This window comes from Ursus maritimus, unplaced genomic scaffold (genome assembly GCF_017311325.1).
Source record: "Ursus maritimus isolate PB19 unplaced genomic scaffold, ASM1731132v1 scaffold_5, whole genome shotgun sequence".
Taxonomy (NCBI): Eukaryota; Metazoa; Chordata; class Mammalia; order Carnivora; family Ursidae; genus Ursus; species Ursus maritimus.
In genome coordinates, this window is record NW_024426663.1 from 61463293 (window position 1) to 61484279 (window position 20987).

A 20987-nucleotide genomic window follows, 5' to 3' on the forward strand; every position below is an offset into this window, starting at 1 on the left:
GAAAATGAATAAAATGAGGACTAAAAATTGACCTTTGGACTTCCAAGTGGAGGTCACCAGTAACTGGGACAACAAGGGTTTGACAGGAGTGGCAGAGATTAAATCTTGATTGGGGTCTTTGTAAGACAGTTGGGAAGGAAGTGGAGACAGCAAGCACAGAAGCCTCTTAGTAAAAAGTGCAGAAAAATGGTGTTGAAGTGCAAGAGCAGAGGTGGGTTCAATAAAGCTTTTTTTTCAGATGCGAAATATTTCAGAATGTTGAATGCTGTTAAAAACAATCCAGTGGGAGCGGAAAAAAAAAAGATTTGGTGGAGGAGAGGGGTAATTGTAGAGACAAAGTCCTTAAATGATTCCAATATACAGTAAGTAACTTGGGATATGATCATAGTTGTTTTACATGTAATCAGGAAAAGGATGGGCAATCCAATAAATGATGCTGAGGCAAACTTTTCCCATAAAAAAGAATAAAATTAAACCCCTCCCTCATATTATAAACAAAAATAAATTCTAGATGGCATAAAGGACCAAACATAAAAAGCAAAACTTAAATGTTAAAAGGGAAATGTATTAGAACACCTCTGACTATGGAGTAGAAAAGAATTACTTAAAAAGGTACAAAAGCAAAAGAAAAGATACTTAAAAATGGATACACTAAAATAAACTCCCATACTACAGGTTTACATAAACAGTGTTAAAAGACAAGTCACATTATGGAAGAAGACATTTATATCACAGATAACAAACACAGGATTAGTACCCATATATATAAAGAGGGATCAATAAGAAAAAGCCAGATAATCCAAGAGAAAAAAGTGAACAAAGGAGATGAACACACATTCATAAAGGAAAACTGTAATGACCAATGAACACAAGATGATCTACTTCACCTGTAATCCAGAAATGCAAATTAGAATGTGATACCGTTTCATATCCATCAATTTGAAAAAAAATGAGAGATGTCATATATAACAATAACAGTGAAGATATGGAGAAAAGGGACCTCTCACAGAGTGTTGACTAGAATATAAACTGGTACAAATACTTTAAAGAACAATTTAAAGATTATTGGAAGGATTGGATATGTACATACCCCATGACTCAACAGTTCTGCTTCCTCATATAAATTCAGATAAACTTTCGGCACAAGAATCCATGTGTTGGAGTTTTTGGTAAATTTGTTTGCAATATCAAAAAACAAGACAATACTATTGTTCATCAAGAGACATGGATAAACTATTTCATTCTTACAATGGAATAAGACATAAAAGACCCAGTTATTTATCTAACAAAATAGATCAATCTCATATAAAAAATTTTAAAAACATAGATCTTTAAGACCTAAGTATGATGAAAATAAGTTACAGAACACATGGAGCATAACACCATTTATTTTCATTTTAAAACCTCAAAACAACACTATATATTGTTTTGAATACACATAAAAAGTATAAAAACAAGTATGGAATGATATCCACCACTTGTAAAACAGTAATTATACCTGAAAAGAGAAAGGAGAATGAAAAGGAAGTGGGACTTTAGCTTTATAAGATTTTGTGACTTATAAGGAAGGACATCTTTAAACAAATATGGCAAAATGTAACCTCTGTCAAATGTGGGAATGAGGTTCTTGAGTGTCTGATACACTAGAAGCTAATATTTTTACTATTTCATAACTAAGTTTTAAATAAATCACTAATTGCTTAAGTATTGTCCTTTAAAAATTATGCATTTTTCTACTCATTGTAAAAAATATTTAAACATGCAGGAATTACCTTAATAAAAATCTCCAATTTACCATTCCTTTCACCAAAACTCATTTTCCTACCTAACTACAATTGACCCTTGAACAACATGGGGGTTAGGGGCACTGAACTCCCACATGGTTGAAAATTGACATATAACTTTTAATTGCTCCAAAATCTAACTTCTAAAACCTACATGTTGGCCTTACTGATAACATAAATGATTAACACGTATTTTGTATGTTATGTGTATTATATACTATATTCTTATAAAGAAGTTAGAGAAAAGAAAATATTAGGAAAATCATAAAGAAAGTACATTTACGGTACTGTACTCTGCCAAAACAAAAAGGTCCATATAAGTAGACCCATGCAGTTCAAGCCCTTGTTGTTCAAAGGTTCAACTGTACTAACATTAAGCACGTGTATTTTTTTAAATATGAAGATTTCTATTCATTTGTGTGTGTGTGTATATATATATATATGCACAAATGTGTGCAATAATACTTTTGTACATAAATGGATTCATAAAGAAGATATATTGTGACTTGCTTCTTTCACTTGATGGTATATATATTTTACATCAATCTTTTCAACACCTGCATAATATTCCAAAGCTACATTTCCTGTAATTGTTCCCCTAAATTTGGAAATTTAGACTTTCAATTTTTTTTAAACAATGCTACAGAAATTCTTATACATAAATCTGAGTGTTCATTTATTAGTATTCTTGTGTGTTACAAAGATAAAGACAGAGAAATAGATTTATTTTATTATTATTTTTTAAGATTTTTATTTATTTATTTGACAGAGAGAGTGAGCACAAACAAGGGGAATGGCAGGCAGAATGAGAGGGAGAAGCAGGATCCCTCCTGAGCAGGGAGCCCGATGTGGGGCTCAATCAGGACCTGAGCCGAATGCAGACACTTAACCAACTGAGCCACACAGGGGCCCCAATATGTTTATTTAAATTTTGATGTCAATTTTCCTTTCAAAAAGGCCCTATCACTTACATCCCTTCCAGAAATATTTCAGCTTGCCCATTTCCTCACGCCCATGCTACCTTTACAAATAATGGATATGATCAGTTTCTTTAACTGATCACTAGAGAGGCTTAATATTTCTTCTTTTGTGAACTTTTTATTTATATCATTTGTCCACTTTTCACTGAGTTATCTTTTACTGACTGAGTCATAGGAGTACTTATATCTTTTAATCATTTATGTTAGCGGCAAATATTTTCTCTGAACTTTTTTTATAGTAGCTTTCACAGAGTACAGAAGTTATATATTTTTATGTAGATGTATCTTCAGTCTTTTGGGATTTTGATAAATAACATTTAAATTCTTCATGTCAATAATTTTCAATTGTCCCATCTAGGAACATAATACATCTTTCATTTTTAAGTTACATGTTTTTTAAAAAAATCTATTACTATTTCATAGTTTTGTCTGCTAATATAAACAGGATCTTTTTTCTTAGATATATATATATAAAATACATGTATCTTGAAGAAAATCTCAAACCCACTGGCTTTAATAAAATATGCATGTGAATTATTAATCTCTATTGCTCCTAATGGTTACGTTTATAAAAAAAAAAGAAGAAATCTGTTGAGATAGTTAAATTAATGTGAATGAAGAATGGAACACAGGAATTAAGATTAAAGAAAAAAAGCTAAGGGCGCCTGGGTGGCGCAGTCGTTAAGCGACTGCCTTCGGCTCACGGCGTGATCCCAGTGTTCTGGGATAGAGCCCCACATCAGGCTCCTCTGCTAGGAGCCTGCGTCTTCCTCTCCCACTCCCCCTGCTTGTGTTCCCTCTCTCGCTGGCTGTCTCTGTCAAATAAATGGATAAAATCTTTAAAAAAAATAATAAAGAAAAAAAGCTAGGGTGGAGCCTGGGTGGCTCACTCGTTAAGCACCTGCCTTCAGCTCAGGTCATGATCCCAGGGACCCGGGATCAAGTCCTACATTGGGCTCTGCTCAGTGGGGAGACTACTTCTCCCTCTCCCCTTGCTCCACCCCCTGCTCATGCTCTCTCTCTCTGTGTCAAATAAATAAATAAATAAATAAATCTTAAAAAAAAAAGAGGAAAAAAAAGAAAAAAAAGCTAGGAACTGCTAAAAATGTTCAGTAATACTGAAATAATTAAAATATATTAAGTTAACCTAGGTCAGCCAACTTTCCTCCAAATATATAATATAGATACTTAATGAAACAATAGTAAGTCAGGGAATTTACCAGTGATTGCATTGTGACAACTTTCAGCACTCTTTTATAAGAGCAAATTTCAAATATGAAATAACAATTAGGTATAATTTCCACATAAATAAAAACTACACATGGGAGATGAAAAATTAACGTAGCAAATCTTTTGACATGTATAAACCATTTCACAGACTACTAAACACTCTCCTCACAAGTATTAGAAGGCATTAAGGATAGTTAATGGCTTAATGTTAAGTGTAATATGTCTGAGGAATTTAGAAAAATCTCTGATCTCCTAAAATTAAATTATCTTATTATTTTTAAATTAAATTATTTAAAAATACGACATTTCAAATCCAGTATAGATACACCCATGTTTTGCCAACAAACAAAGCTTGCATTAAGAATCCCATAAAAATTAAAAACTGTGTATCACCATTGAATGGGAGAATTGGTCAATGAACGGGAGAGAACACACTGTTCACTAAGAAAAGAGAATGGTAAAGACACACAGATAAAAGAGAAACAAAAAAATATTACATACAATTCTTTAGTTCCCACCATTAGATGGTAGAATAACACACTGTTTTGTGATACTACTAATCATGTCAAGGATGGATGGGACGTGTGGAAGAAGAAAAACCATTTAAGTTTTATTGATTAAAATGGAAAGAATGTAGCCACATATTACATTTTCACAATAAAGTCTAGCTGTGGCCTAAGTACACTATTTCTACTAAGGCTGTATTACATAGTTTGATTAAGGGTCACTATTTCCTAAAAAAAATTAGGATTTCTTTATTCTACAGTGATCCTAGGTGATTTTGATATTTTATTCATCTGTCTTCAGACGACTTATTAGAAAAATGTCTTTACGGAAACAGAGAGATAATCTATCTCTGAAAGGAAACTGAATCATTATTTGTTAGCTACAGAAATAATTTCAGTGTTTTAGGAAACAAAGGCCACCTTCTGTAGAGAGTTGGCACACATTGTGATTTTTTTGACCAATTTAATGTTTATGGAACTACACACAAAATTAATCTAATAATTTTAATCTCATAGCTTCATTTCACATGGGAGGAAAATCCACCAATTTGTCATATCACTGCATTCTTAGTTATGTTAAGACCAAAATACTCATCAAGGTCAAAGACAATTGAGTATGACATATACCTCCTGAGCATTTATTTTAGTTTGTAAAGTTTGAGTTTCAAAGCAAATGACATGTCTTATTTAATGCTGTCTATAAATATTTAACTATGTTCTACAGTTTTCAGCAATGTCCTTTTAATGTGAAATTTACTTATGAAGTGATACTTTAATTCATTCATTTTCAATAGGCTGGCTATGAACTACTTGCATTTTCAAAACTTTTGCCAGAGTTGTATATTTAGAATTAAAAAATAAAAGACTTGATTTTATCCTAGAAAACTCATTGCTTCTGAGTTGGTGCATCACAATACGGCACATTTTCTATAAGGAGCTCTTTCCTAGGGACCAATTCTGAAAGAAAAACAAAAAGAATAATTGATATCATTAAAATTAAAATAAAATGAACATAGAAACACTCATTACCCCCTAAAATTTCTAACAGTAAAATACTGAATTTTAAGGTAAATCTTCCAGAAATATTTTATTTCAGTCAACTTCAAAGGTGAAGTCCTTGATTTTAAATGGCAACTGTTAACAGGGTTCTCATTTCAGATTATATTAAGACATCTATGATCAATTTAACCCTTTATCATTTATTCATTAAATATAACTAATTACCTGAACAGAATTTGGCTAATGTACATTATCACCTATCTGATGACAGATTACTGATAATCAAAACAAACACCTTGAAAATTTGTTAAACTGCCTACTATATAAAAAGCAAGACCGTTTTCCTAACTTAAAGACTCTAAATAAGTTTTACAGAATAGTGGTTCTCAAATGGGGGTGTTTTGGGTTATCGCACCAAGTGAAGAATGCTGCTGGCATTTAGTGAGCAGGAGCCAGGGATGTATGAGGCAATCTGGTGCAGTAAAGAACTATGCTGTTCAAAATGCCAACAGTGCCCCACTGAGAAACCCAGTCAAACAACAACAACAAAAAATATGAGTCTTTGGTAAGACATCCTACTGGAGGTCAAGTGAGATAAGATACAGCTCTTAATTAAGACAGAAAATTTTGTAAAGATCAATGAATTTTTCCTTTTTTTCTCCAGAAGAGATGAATTCAGGTATCATGATCAAAAAATGCTCGTATCACATTCTTAGAAATAACCTGGATATACTCTTCAAAAATACTATGGTCAGGAAAGACAAGGACAGATTGAAGAATTGCTCCAGATTAAGGAAGACTAAAAAACATGGTGACTAAATGTGATATGTGTGATCTTCAACTGGATCCTAGACCAGAAGGAATTTTTTTCTTCTGCTACAGAAGACAAGTTAGGACAAATGAAAACATCTGAATAGTAGAGTTGTATCAATTTTAATATTCTGGTTTTTATTATTTATTATTTTGTTGTTATTTAATTATTCTGATAATTACACTGGTTTTATAAGAGAATATCTTTGCAAATTTAGCAAACATATATGAAAGTACTTTTTAGAAATACACTCTTTCTCCAAATCTAATCCTAGTGGGCTGTCATGATTTTAAAAATGACCATTTGGGGGTAAAGAGGCATTATGTTTACAATTTACCCTCAGAACATTCAGAAAAAAAATGAGGGACAGATAATAAAGCAAATGTGGTAAATGTTAGCATTTGTGGTATCTGGGTAGAGGAAATTTCCAGACCCTTCAACATCTCTTACATCTTTTTCTATAAATCTGAATAATTTAAAAAATTTTTAAAAAGGTATCATTAAAACAGATTCAATTCAAAAGGAAAAATAACTGATCTAACTAAAAATAATGTTCTCATGAGCCAGATGATAAATGTGGTTTACCAAAATGAAAATCAGCTAAGTAATTATTGTTTAACCACTGTTTATATTTCATCTGCTTCTGCCAATCTTTGGAGATACCACCAGAGAGCAAATTATAGTTCAGGTTTTAACACAGTAGCAACGGCAGTAAATCGTTTCACTTATCAAGCATATATGTGCCATGCTGAACATTACATCACAAAATGAAAATGCAGAAGCGACTATAGAAGAGTCTCTTCCGTACAGCATAGTGACTGCAGTTAATACTGTACTCCATATTTGAAAGCTGCTAGAAGAGTAGATCTTAAAAGTCCTCATCTCAAGAAAAGCAATTTGTAACTATGTACGCAGACAGACATTAACTAGACTTATTGTGGTAATCATTTTGCAACATATACAGATATGGAATTGTTGTACAAATGAAACTAATATAATGTTATATGTCAATTACAGCTCAAATAAAAAAAAAAGTCTATTCAACCTTAAGGAGTTTACAATCTGGTGGAAAAGACAGATTAACCAAAAGTCCAACAAACAACAGTTCAAAAAAAAATAAGAAATTTAATTTTCTCACATATCAAGAAATACAGATTAAGGCGTCCTGGGCTACTGCAGGTCTTTACTACACTAAGAAGCCAGGCTCTTTTTAAACCCCTGCTCTGCTTTCCTTCATGTGTGATTTTTGTCTTTACTGCTGCTGTGACATCACCATCTGTACTCCACGCAGGGAGAAGGGAATAGGGCAAAAGGAGACTGCTAGGTTGGCTTATGCCTTTTCAACAGGAAAACTATACCCTTCTTACAACAACATCCAGTACACTACAGCTCAGGTGGTCAGAAAGGTGAAATAACTTTTTTTTTGGCTTGGCACACTGTGCCCCAAACAAAATTTTTCAGCCGGTAAGAAGGAATGGATATTGAAGAGGTAACAAGCAGTACACCCTCTGGGCTACACAACATGAATATATACCCTTTGTTTCGTATACAGAATACACCCATTTATTCCTTGACCCCCAAGGTCCCATCTAGATTCAAGCTGAGTACCTCTGGCTGATGTGCTAGCCTTTCCATTAGGTCTAGCCAGGGCCCACATGGTAGTTACCATTCGACTACAGTAAAGAATAAATAGATACAGCAATGACAACCTGGAATAGGAAACACATGGCAGCCACTGTTAGACAGTAAATCCTAAATCCTGCTAGACAGGAAGAGCAAGGACCCCTTGCTTTGGGCAACCCAATAAATTCCTTAGTCAGCCAATCTGGTAGCACATATCCTGTTTTCTGGGAGACTCAAAGACCCTCTCTTGTCCACTGTTCTTCAAGGCTCCTGGTTCTGTATGTTAGGGGAATCCTTGTCCAGAGGTGGGGATACTGGGGAAGATGCCATTCTTTGAGGCTCTGGAGTTTCACAATCCACTTTCTACTGATATGAGTTTAGAGGCCCAGGGATGGCCTTAAGAGTTGAAGTGAGCTAGTGAGGCTTGGGGTTTCTTGGCAATATACTTCATTCAAAATTATTTTTTTCTAGTCATTTCTTTGTATAAGTAGCCTCAGGAAAACATTCTGATAATTTTAAGCATAAAAATTTTCATCCTTTGGTAATGGTCTCTATGTTCTGCCCATTCCCCAACCCTAAGATTAATGGATACTTCTTAAAGTAATGAAAAACTATAGGCCCTAGTGAGTAAATGCATTGTATATCTGATCCTTGTCTGGAAAATGTGAAAGGCTTGAGGCACTAATTTTATTTCAGGTCAGAACTCAAAAGCCTCCTGCTCATATTGGCTATAGGGTTAGTGGATAAGAGCAATTCTCATTTGCAACACTGCAAGACTCCAAATATCAAGTATAGGACTCTCAATCAGAATGCAGACAGAAAAGTGCCCTTAGCAAAACAGTACTTCTTCCATATTTGCTTTGCACCAACTAGCTAAATCTGCATTCATCCTCTTTTTCAGTGTTTTGCTGAAAGCATGAAGAAATAACCAGAACACCTTGACATTCTGGTTATTTCTCTTATTGCTGTAGCCTCAGCTGGTACTTGGTCTGTGTCTCAAGAAACATTGAGGCACTGACCTTATATTTCATCACTACATAACAAGGACCACCAGCCTAGAGACTGTAAAGGTCAGGTCCACAACAGTCTTATCCCCCTCTGTCCTTGCCTTCCATTCAACTAATTTCACATTTTAGGCTGTGTAATTTTCAGTATCTCACTTCTGGTAATAACTTTTCTTGTTCTTAGTTAAAAGTAACAGAAGCTGACTCTGGCTGACTAAGTGGAAAAGTCATTCATTAAAAAGGTTATTAGTCTAACTCATGCAATTATTCTGAGGGCTTAAGAATCAGGCAGCCTTAAGACTAAGCTTCCAGCAACAATGTACAAAACCGTACCACAAAACTGGCCTGATGATGAAAACTACTGCTGCCTATTGGGTACTAGAAGAAATTGCCACCACTTCTACCACCATGGAACACCAGAAGCTACATTTCAGATGCTGCTGGAAACTCAGTTTTACTACATCTGCTCCTGTCACCACACCAATGATACTTGTGAATCCGTAACTTGACTCTGCAACCACTGATGCTACTCTTGCCTGCAAAAGAGATTCAATGCCAACTGTCTTTTCTCAAGTTTGTTTCTGAATATGAGTGAATATACTTCACCTATGTCACATTCTATGCCTGAGCTTTAAAGAAAAGGGGGAACTGAATTTTCTAGTTTCTATGATGGGAATTTAGAACTCAAAGGGATGGAAATCCCCGAAACAAAATTATCAATTCAAAGAGTGGTAAATAACCAGAAAACCTGTCAAATATTCACTACTCCATCCCTTCACCCTTTACCCTTATTGGGTAATCTTTGGAATCAAAAAGTGCCCAACAACTGAATTTTTCTAAATTAACTGCTAGCACTTTCATTAGGGCAAATATATCATAGGTATATTTATATGCTGTATACTATTTCTCACTATAATGCTGCTTTATTGTTTATAAAATCCCTGACTTTGCTCTCTATATTAGATGTCAATGCACCATAACAGCATAAGTTTATTGAAGCTGTCGGATCTTGAAAAATAATCATACTGAGATCATGATTTATTTCCTGTACTTTAGGCCCCTGAAAAACCTTATCTATTATGGTCATATGAAACGTATCACTTAAAAAGCAACTACTTAAAATAAAAAGCCTTTAATTCACTTATGGCCCAAATCAAAATTTAGGTCAAGATTAAAGATAAATAAATAAATAGAACAAAAGAGGAAGGAATATTTCCAAACTCATTTCATGAGGCCAGCATTACTCTGATACCAAAACCAGACAAGGACACTATAAGGAAAGAAAACTAGAGGCCAATATCCCTGATGAACATAGATGTAAAAATCCTCAACAAAATATTAGCAAACCAAATTCAACAATATGTGAAAAGGATCATACACCAAGATCAAGTGGGATTTATACCAGGGAAGCAAATCAGCATCTACAAATCAATGTGATACACCACATTAACAAAACGAAGGAGTAAAAAAAAAAAAATCATGGAATCAACTCAAAAGACACAGAAAAAGCACTTAACAGAATTCACTATACACTCATGATAAAAACTCTCAGCAGAATGGGTATACCAGAAACATACCTCAACATAATGAAAGTCATATATGACAGGCCCACAATTAACATCCTACTCAATGATAAAAAAACAGAAAGTTCATCCTCTAAGATCATGAACAAGACAAGGATGCCCATTCTCATCACTTCTGTTCAACATAGTACTGAAAGCCCTACCCAGAACAACCAGGCAAGAAGAAATAAAAGGTATCCAAATAAGAATAGAAGTATGGTCTCTATTTGCAGATAATATGACGTTATATATAGAAAACCTTAAAGACTACCAAAACTGCTAGAATAAACAAATTCTGTAAAGTTGCAGGATAAAAAAACAATATACAAAAAATAAGTTGTATGCCTATATACGAATAACAAACTATCAGAGAAACCTAAAAAGATCCCATTTATGATTGTGTCAAAAATAATAAAATACTTAGGAATATATTTAACCAAGGAGGTGAAAGACCTGTATGCTCCAAACTATAAGATAGTGATGAAAGAAATAGAAGACAACACAAATAAAAGGAAAATTATTCTATGCTAACGATTTGGAAGACTTAACACTGTTAAACTGTTCCTAATACCCTATGGAATCTATAGAATCAGTGCATTCTCTATCAAAATTCCAATAGCATTTTTCACAGAAATATAACAAATAATCCTAAAATTTATATGTAACCCCAAAAGACCTTGAAAAGCCAGAGCAACCTTGAGAAAGAAGAACAAAGTTAGAAACATCACACTTCTTGATTTCAAACTTTACACAAAGCTATATTAATCAAAACAATATGGTATTTGCATAAAAACATAAGAATAGACACATCAATCAATGGAATAGAACAGAGGGCCCAGCAATAAACCCATGCATATACTGTCAACTAATTAACAACAAAGGAAATGGAAAAGGATAGAGTGGGAAAAGACAGTCTCTTCAATAAATAATTCTGGGAAAACTGGACATCCACATGCAGAAAATGAAAGTGGACCCCTATTTTATACCATACACAAAAATGAACTCAAATGGGTTAGAGGTTTGAACATAAGACCCAAAACCATAAAACTCCTAGAAGGAAACATGGGAATAAACTCGTTGACATTGACCTTGGCAATGATTTTTCGGGATTAGACAATGAAAACAAAGGCAATAAGAGAAAACATAAATAAGTGGGACTAAATCAAACTAAAAAGCTTCTTGCACAGCAAAGGAAATCGTCAACAAAATGAAAAGGCAACCAATGGGATGTAAGAAAATGTTTGCAAATCATACATCTGATAAGAAGCTAATATCTCAAATATATAAAGAATGCATATAATAGCAAAAAACCAAACATACAATAAAAATCTGATTAAAAATGTGCTGAGGAGCTGAATAGACATTTTCCCAAAGACCTATAAATGGCCAATAAATATATGAAAAGGTGCTCAACATCACTAATCATTAGGGAAATGAAAAGCAAAACCATAATAAGATAGCACCTCATGGCTGTCAGAATGGTTATTATCAAAAAGACAAATAAGAAGTAGGGCAAGGATGTGGAGAAAAGTGAACCCTTGTGCACTACTGCTGAAAATGTATATTGGTTGCAGCCACTATGGATAACAGTAGGTAGTCTCCTCAAAAAATTAAAATAAAACTACCATATGATCCAGCAATTCCGCTTCTGGGTATTCATCCAAAGAAAATGAAATCACTATCTTGAAAATATATCTGTACCATATGTTCACTGCAGCATTATTTATAATAGCCAACACACTGAAACGATCTAAATGTCCATGGACAGATGAATGGATAAAGAAAATGTGGTGTGTATACACACACACACACACACACACACACACACACACACACACGCGGTGGAGTATAATTCAGCCACAACAAGGAAGGAAATCTTGCCATTTGTGAAAACATGATGGGCTTTGAGGGCATTATGCTAAGTGAAATAAGTCAGACAAGGACAAACACTGTATGATCTCCCTTACATGGAGAATCTAACACAAAAACAGTAATAAAATATAGAGAGATTAGTGACTCAGAGGTGGAAAGCATGGGGATTGGATGAAATGAGTGAAAGTGGTCAAAAAGCACAAACTTCCAGCTTTAAGATAAACAAACTCTGGGGATGTAATGCACAGCATGGTGACTATAGTTAACAATACTGTATTGTATATTTGAAAGATGTTAAGAGAGTAAATCTTAGGGGTGTCTCCCTGGCTCAGTTGGTAGAGCATGCAACTCTTCATCTTGGGGTCATAAGCCCCACATCAGGTGTAGAGTTTACTTAAAAAATAATACTAATAATTTTTAAAAACCTTAAAAAAAAGAGTAAATCTTAAAATTCTCATAAGAAAAAAATGTGTAACTATGTGTGGTCATCAAAGTTAACTAAAAACTTGTAATAATTTCACCATATGTAGATATATAAAATCATTATGTTATATACCTAGAACTAATACAATGTCCTATGTTAATTATATTTCAATTAAAAAAATCCATACATGGCATGGTTTATAATAGTTTGGTAATCAGAGAGTTGTTTAGGATATAAATAAATTTAAGACATTAAAATATTTAGAATATTTAGTTCCACAGTTCTAGAAATGTCTCTAAACATATTAAGCACACAAATACATATAAGCTCAAATTAAAGAACTTGAAGAAAAACTGTTTTTTTTTTCTAAGAACCTGTCCCAACCCACCAAGTGTTGGATTTGGAGCTCTGCCTATGTGCCTCAACGACACCTCTGCCCCCCTTATCATGGCACCCAAAGGATTCTAATACTTAGCTGTTTATTTTCCACGCAGCATTCTAAGTTCCATTAGGACAGAAACTGTCTCGCTCATTTTCTATTCTCAGGGCCTAGCACAGTATGTATTCAATAAATGTTTGTTGGATCACCTGAACTTGCCTCAGAATAGAAACCATAAGATAGTTTCAGGCAAAGACAAATATAAAAAAACCCCAAAGAACAGAAGTTTAAAAATGCACCCGAAATAAAGAATAGTTTCCTGGAACTTTTTTTTTTTTTTTAATATAACACACATGTACTTTGTCTTTCACATGTATGCCAGAGAAGAAATTTTAATAAAATGGATAATGCTGTTTAGAAATGAAGTATGATTAATATATAGCCATGTGAAGCCCTGAGTTTTCTTGTTCACAAGTTGTTCATTATATATTTTCTTATTCATAGTTTTTTTCTTATTCACAAAGTTGGTGACTATCTATAAAATATGTGTTTGATAAAGGCCAACAATAAAACCAGTTGCCAATGTTCATATGAGAAAGAGGGCTTTGAGAAATGTCAATAATCAATGAACACATGTAGAACAAGGGGATAATTTCAGTATTTTTCTCATAGTTATTATTTTTCTATACACTATCTAGGGAAGGCTAGGCTAGACCAATGATGAAAATGGTATGAATCAAAGATTATGATTAATCCAAATTCATGTACCTGAGATACCAAAAAACAAACTAGACAAAACACAGAAAAAAGTAGGGAATACATGGAAAGAAAAATAATTTCCCTAGTTTCCCTAATATTTTTTTCACTTGTCCTGCCCCAGTTTCCCCAATATTTGAAAAGATTTTAAAAATAATGAATCAACAAAACTAAAATGGGAGAAGATATTTGCAAATGACATATCTGATAAAGGGTTAGTATCCAAAATATATAAAGAACTGATACAACTCAACACCAAAAACCCAAAAAATCCATTTAAAAATGGGCAGATGAATAGACATTTCTCCAAAGATATACAGATGGCCAACAGAAACACTAAAAAATGCTCAATATCACTCATCACCAGGAAAATGCAAATCTAAACCACAATGAGATATCACCTCACACTTGTCAGAAGGGTTAAAATAAAAAAGACAGTAAACTACAGGTGTTGGAGAGGATGTGGAGAAAAAGGAACCTTCATGCACTATTGGTGGGAATGCAAACTGGTGTAGCCACTGAGGAAAACAGTATGGAGGGTCCTCAAAAAATTAAAAAACACAACCACTCTATAAGCCAGTAATTCCACTAGTGGGTATTTACACAAAGAATAAGAAAACACTAATTTGTAAAGATATATGCACCCCTATGTTTACTGCAGCATTATTTACAATATCCAAATTATGGAAGCAGCCCAAGTATTCACCAATAGATGAATGGATAAAGATGATGTGGTATACATGTATATGATGGCATATTACTCAGCAATAAAAAGAATGAAATCTTGCAATTTCCTACAATATGGATGGATCTAGAGAGTATATGCTAAGTGAAATTAGTCAGAGAAAGAGAAATAGCATACAATTTCAGTCGTATGTGGAATTTAAGAAACAAATGAAGAAAAAAAGAGACAAACCAAAAAACAGACTCTTAACACTAGAGAATAAATTGATGATTACCAAAGGGAGGTGGGCAAGGGGAAGGGTAAAACAGGTGAAGGAGATTAAAAAAGTACACTTACCATGATGAGCACTGAGCAATGTATAGAACTGTTGAGTCACTATATCGTATACTGAAACCAACATAACACTGTATGTTAACTATAATGCATTAAAAAATTAAAATAAAATGCTGACATTTTACAAACTTTTTTTTTTTTTTAAAGATTTTATTTATTTATTTGACAGAGATAGAGACAGCCAGCGAGAGAGGGAACACAAGCAGGGGGAGTGGGAGAGAAAGAAGCAGGCTTATAGCGGAAGAGCCCGATGTGGGGCTCGATCCCACAACGCCGGGATCACGCCCTGAGCCGAAGGCAGACGCTTTTAACCGCTGTGCCACCCAGGCGCCCCTGACATTTTACAAACTTTTAAAAAATGAGTTTTGCTCAAATGATGAAATTATTAGGTCTGTAATAAAGAAACTTTAATTATCTGCAAGGATAGAGATGTGATTTTTTTTAAAAAGGGAAAAATGAGAGGGGCACCTGGTTGGCTCAGTCAGTTGAGCATGTGACTCTTGATCTCAGGGTCGTGAGTTCAGCCCCATATTGGGCATGGTGCTTACTTAAAAGAAAAATAAAAGGGAAAAAATGAGAAGTTATTTAGTATAAAGATTTCTTGGTAGGTGTTCATATTTTATTTCCACTGTAGTTATTATTTGAAAGGGAAGGAAAAAGAGACACGGACTTAGAATTCATCTATCTGTTTCGGAACTTGGTGATTATTCTTGCAGATGAAGTTTAATTTTATTATTTTCAATTTCTATTATTTTTCATGTTGGGACATTATCTGATATTTTTTAGAAACACACTATCACAACTCTACTTTTTAGCCAAGTAGCCAAATTTTAATTAATTTCTGTATATCAATACACATACTGCTAAAATTTGTGGAGAGATTTGCTTTAAAGTAATTGTAAAACAGAGATTAAAAAATCAAATTTGTTATATCTTGGACTCATAGAAATAAATTAAGAAAAACAGACCCATATATCTCTCAATAGAAAGAATGAGGCCATTATTAAGGTAATATAGCATTTTATACCTATTACCATGAAAGAGTCAAAATTTTCAACCTTGTGGGAAAATTAAATTATATAGAAAACCAACAGATAAAAAGAAATTTAAATTAATATTGTCACATCTAAAACCAGGCATCTGAAATACAGATATCAAATTTAGTTAGTTGAAATAAACTAAATTTTCATTAATATAAATAAAAAACCTTTTTTTAAAATGATAAAAATAACATTTAGCTATGACTACCTGTATAAAATATTGGCTATATTATACAAAAGCTCTAAAGATCATTATTAAGATTAAAGATGATGACTAAAATCTGCACTTTAGATTAACTACGTTTACTGCTCTTATAAATACAACTCAAATCTAATAATTTCTGATAAATTCTCATGAACTAAAATAACTTTAAAGCTCTATAGGACTTATACTACTAAATATCAAGATTTATTATGAAAGTGTAATAATTAAGACATTACGGCAAATGATCCATGGATAGAGAAACTAATTACATGGATTATAAAGTTCAGAAACAGATATCTGCATATATAGTTATTTGATTTTACAACAAAGGTGATCCTGCATTGCAGTGGGGAGAACTGGTCTTCTCAATAAACGATGCTGGATTAACTGGACATTCACATGTAAAATAATAATTTTTTTAAAGCTTTTATTTATTTATTGGACAGAGAGAGACACAGTGAGAGAGAGGGAACACCAGCAGGGGGAATGGGAGAAGGAGAAGCAGGCTTTGTGCTGAGCAGGGAGCCCGATGTGGGGCTCGATCCCAGGAACATGACCTGAGCCGAAGGCAGATGGTTCATGACTGAGCCACCCAGATATCCCTAAAAAAATAATTTTTGGCAAAGAGTTTATGATTTCACTTCTATTTGGAACCAAACAACAACAACAACAACAACGAATAAAGAAAGCAGAAAGAGACCTATAAATACAGAGAACAAACTGGTGGTTGCTGGAGGGGACAGTGGTGGGGGAATGGGCCAAAAGGGTTGAAGGGAAGTGGGAGGTACAGGCTTCCAGTTATGGAATAAATAAGTCACAGGGATAAAAGGTATGGAATAGGGAATATTGTGAATGGCAGTGTAATAGTACTGTGTGGTGACAAATGGTAGCTAGACCAGGGATTAGCATAGCATGTACAGTGTTGTCATATCACTATGTTGTGCACCAGAAACTAACATAACATTGTGTCAACTGTACCTCAATTAAAAAAGAAATCTTTACTTCTATCTCACACCATATACAAAAATCAACTCTAGTTGATAAATAACCAAATGGAAACGATAAAACAATAAAGCTTTGGGAAGAAAGCACAGGAGAATCTTTTTATGACCTTGCTTGAAACAGCCAAAATTTCTTAAACAGGGCTCAAAAGTACCAACCATAAATGAAAAAACAGACAAACTGGATCACATTAAGAACTTCTTATCAAAAGACAACATTACCAAAACAAAAACCAAGCCATTAATAGAAGATTCTTTTAATACACATATCCAACAAAGAATATATATTCAGAACACACAAAGAATTTCTTCAAATCAATAACAAAAGGCAGATAACCTCTTGGAAAAATGGGAAAAAGACTTGAACAGACATGTCATATAAGAGAATATCCAAATGGCCATTTAACAACTGAAAAGGTGCTAGTACTTCATTAGTTACCAAAGAAATGTAAATTAAGATCACAACGCAATACCATTATCACAACTACCAGAAAGGCTACAATTAAAGATGCAGAGTAGCAAGTGTTGGTGAGGACATCAAGCAACTGGAGCCAGACACCGCTGCTGGAAGTGTAAATTAGTCTAACCACTTTGGGAAAACTGGTTAGTAGTATCATACATTAATTTTTTTTGATAAATACAGTGGAGCACTATAAATGTCTTTTCTTCTTATGATTTTAATAACATTCTCTTTTTTCCAGCTTACTTTATTGTAAGACTATAGTATATAATACATTTAACATATAAAATATGTGTTAATGTACTGTTTATGTTATCAGTAAGGCTTCTCATTAACAGTTGGCTATCAGTAGTTAAGTTTTGGGGTAGTCAAAAGTTTTACATGAATTTTTTTTTTTTTTTTTTTTTTTTTTTTTTGAGAGAAAGAGATCAAGCAGTGGGGAGGGACAGAGGAGAGAGAAACTTTTTTTTTTAAAGATTTTATTTATTTGGCAGAGAGAGACACAGCGAGAGAGGGAACACAAGCAGGGGGAGTGGGAGAGGGAGAAGCAGGCTTCCTGCTGAGCAGGGAGCCCGATCCCAGGACACTGGGATCACGACCTGAGCCAAAGGCGACGCATAATGACTGAGCCACCCAGGTGCACCGAGGAGAGAGAACCTTAAGCAGGCTACACGAGCAGCGCAGAGTCTGACATGGGTCTCTATCCCAGGACCCTGAGATCATGACCTGAGCCGAAATCAACAGTCAGACGCTTAACCAGTTGAGCCATCCAGGAGCCCCTATACGTGAACTTTCTAATGTGCAGGAGGTCAGCAACCCTAGCCCCTGCACTATTCAAGAGTCAATCGTGTATGTGTGAGTGTGTGTCTGTGTGTGTGTGTGTGTATATGCGTGTGTTCATATATATGTTTACACATACGTACATGTATGTGTAAATATATGTGTAAATTTTACTTTTCATATATGTATAAATTTTAAACTAAAAGGCATATTCAATAAAGCATCAATATTCATTATACTCCAGAACTAGGAGCAACCCAAATGAACAGGAAGGATAAACTGTGGTATATTGAAACAAGAGTCATAGAAATGTTGCTGTACAATATAGATTAATCTCACAAACACAATGTTGAAAGAAACTAGACAAAACAGTAATCCTATATGATTCCATATATATGAAGTTCAAACGTTTTATTATATTAAAAGTCTATAGTATTAATAGGATACTGGTTAGCTTGTTGGGAGGGGGTATCTGGAAGACATGAGGACATGAGGGGTTTTGGAGATTCTGGTAATATTATTAAGTAGCTTACTGTAGATGTTGGTTACAGGGATATCACTATAAAAATTCACTGGCTTTATAGTTATAAATTGTGCACTCTTCTGTTTGTATGTTACACTTCGATAGTTCACTTTAAAAAAAAGCCTTTCAAAAATATGAATATCATTTTTTTTGTTGTTGTTGTCCCCAAAGATACTTTAGGCACTGAAAACAAAATATAATGTGAAATGAAAATTCTGCTGAAGTCCTACAAGGAGTCTGGAGGTATAATGGAGGATCCTCAACTATATTTCCATTTCCTACAATCATTTTTAAAATAACTCTAATCAAAGAATAAAAGGTAAAGAAATAGACAGTTTAAGTAGGGTGATAAATGATAACACAATAGTTAAGAACTCCAAATAACCATGAAGAAAAACTAGACATACTGTCTTTGTAACTACAGTTGTGTAATATAACCAGTGGTTAAAATTAAAAAGAAAAAATAAATTAAAACAAGGCAAAGACAAAAATCTAGTAAAGCAAAGTTTTATAATCTAGCATTTAAAATGGTAGCCTTACAAATATATACAAGATATACCATACTGTCTGGCAAAATCAAGCTGTTTTACTAACCAGCATTAAAAGTGCTACAATTGCTCAATATTTTAAAGTACAACGAAGTCAGAAAATATTTTTCTTTAATTTTACTTACTCAGTGTATTGTGGTCTGTGTGAATACCTTGTATAACAGATGTTCTGAGTAACAATTCAACATCGGAACCTATTTTTATTAGCTGTTAAGAAAACCAAACAGAATAAATCCTTTGGATATTTTTTCAATGGTCCTTATGAATGCACTGCTTTTGAAAACTGTAGGTTTACTGTTATTTCTTTTCGGGTAATACTGCCTTTAACTTTTTGTAACCATTCCAAGCACACAGAAAACTCAGACATATGTGTACTTTTACCTTTTATCCATCTATTCCATATTTTGTTCCAAAATAGATTCAGAGTATTTTTTGTTGGAATATATATCTTATATGTTTAAAATGCTGTTTTCTTTGGGAGAGGGTTGAATCATTCTTTTATAGTGTTGGATGTTCTAAACATTAGAAATAATACTGAACTAGGAGTTGGAATACTTGGATTCCATAGTTCTATCATTAAATATAAAGCCTTGGATTAATAACCTACTCTCTTTAAGTTTCAGAACTTATCATATGCAAAATGAAGAAGTGGACTAGAACAAAGATTCTCAAAGCTTGAGGGACCTTGAGACCCTTTCAGATACCATGAAGTCAAAATGATTTTCTTAATACTAAAGCCTTCGGCACTGAGTTGTGAGCAGAGGTAGAGCTTTCTCCATGGAATACCACTTTATATGAATGAACAACAGATAAACTATGATCATTTAGACTTGGGTATTTGGCAAACATTTTCTTGAAAATGAACGAGCTGACTGTTACTTCAAGAAAACAACTAACTGTATTTGCTGACAATGGTAAAATTCAAGTTTTCAAGAAAAAATCAGCATTCTAGGGAAATTACCTGCCCCCATGAGCCTGATAGTTTATCAATGCTTAAGGATTTTTCTGATGAGATAGCTATTAGTATTAATAAATATAATTTTAAAGTATTACATACTGAATATGTTAACATTTAGAAGATATGCATTACTTGGTGAACCTGTATTTTCCAAATCAATGATGCAAGATGTTACAAAATCATGCATGGTAAAAGATCCATTCAAAGAGAAAGACAGATTAAATCTATTGGTCTACTAAATGAAGACTTAAGGCATGTGGGAAAAGAATATCCTAGGAATAAGCAACAGCATAAATGCCCTGAGACAGGAAAGTTCTTGGTAAATTCAAGTGCCTTCAATGCACTGAGACTGTAAGAGTAAGAGGGATGGAGGAGGCTGAGGTGGGAAGTTAACAGAGGTGACATGATACAGTCTTATAGGTCATGGTAAGGGTTTAGATTTTACTTTGGGATGAGAAGCTATGGGGTTGTGAGTACAAGGAGTGATGCGATATGCTTTGTTATTTAAAAGGCTCAATCTGCCT

The 20987-nt window shown here is 33.8% G+C and overlaps 1 protein-coding gene across 2 annotated transcripts in view; it reads right to left on the reverse strand.

The window, feature by feature from the left end:
- Positions 1-4581: 4581 nt before the first annotated feature.
- The window catches only part of LYRM7 (LYR motif containing 7), a 32400-nt gene continuing 15994 nt past the window's right edge, over positions 4582-20987 (reverse strand). For both annotated transcript variants that reach the window (XM_040622508.1, XM_040622509.1), the window contains exons 4-5: positions 19631-19712; positions 4582-5457 (exon numbers count right to left, since the gene is read on the reverse strand). In XM_040622508.1, the coding sequence (XP_040478442.1) occupies positions 5387-5457; positions 19631-19712 (153 nt within the window). In that variant the 3' untranslated portion in view covers positions 4582-5386. The remainder of the gene's footprint in view (positions 5458-19630; positions 19713-20987) is intronic.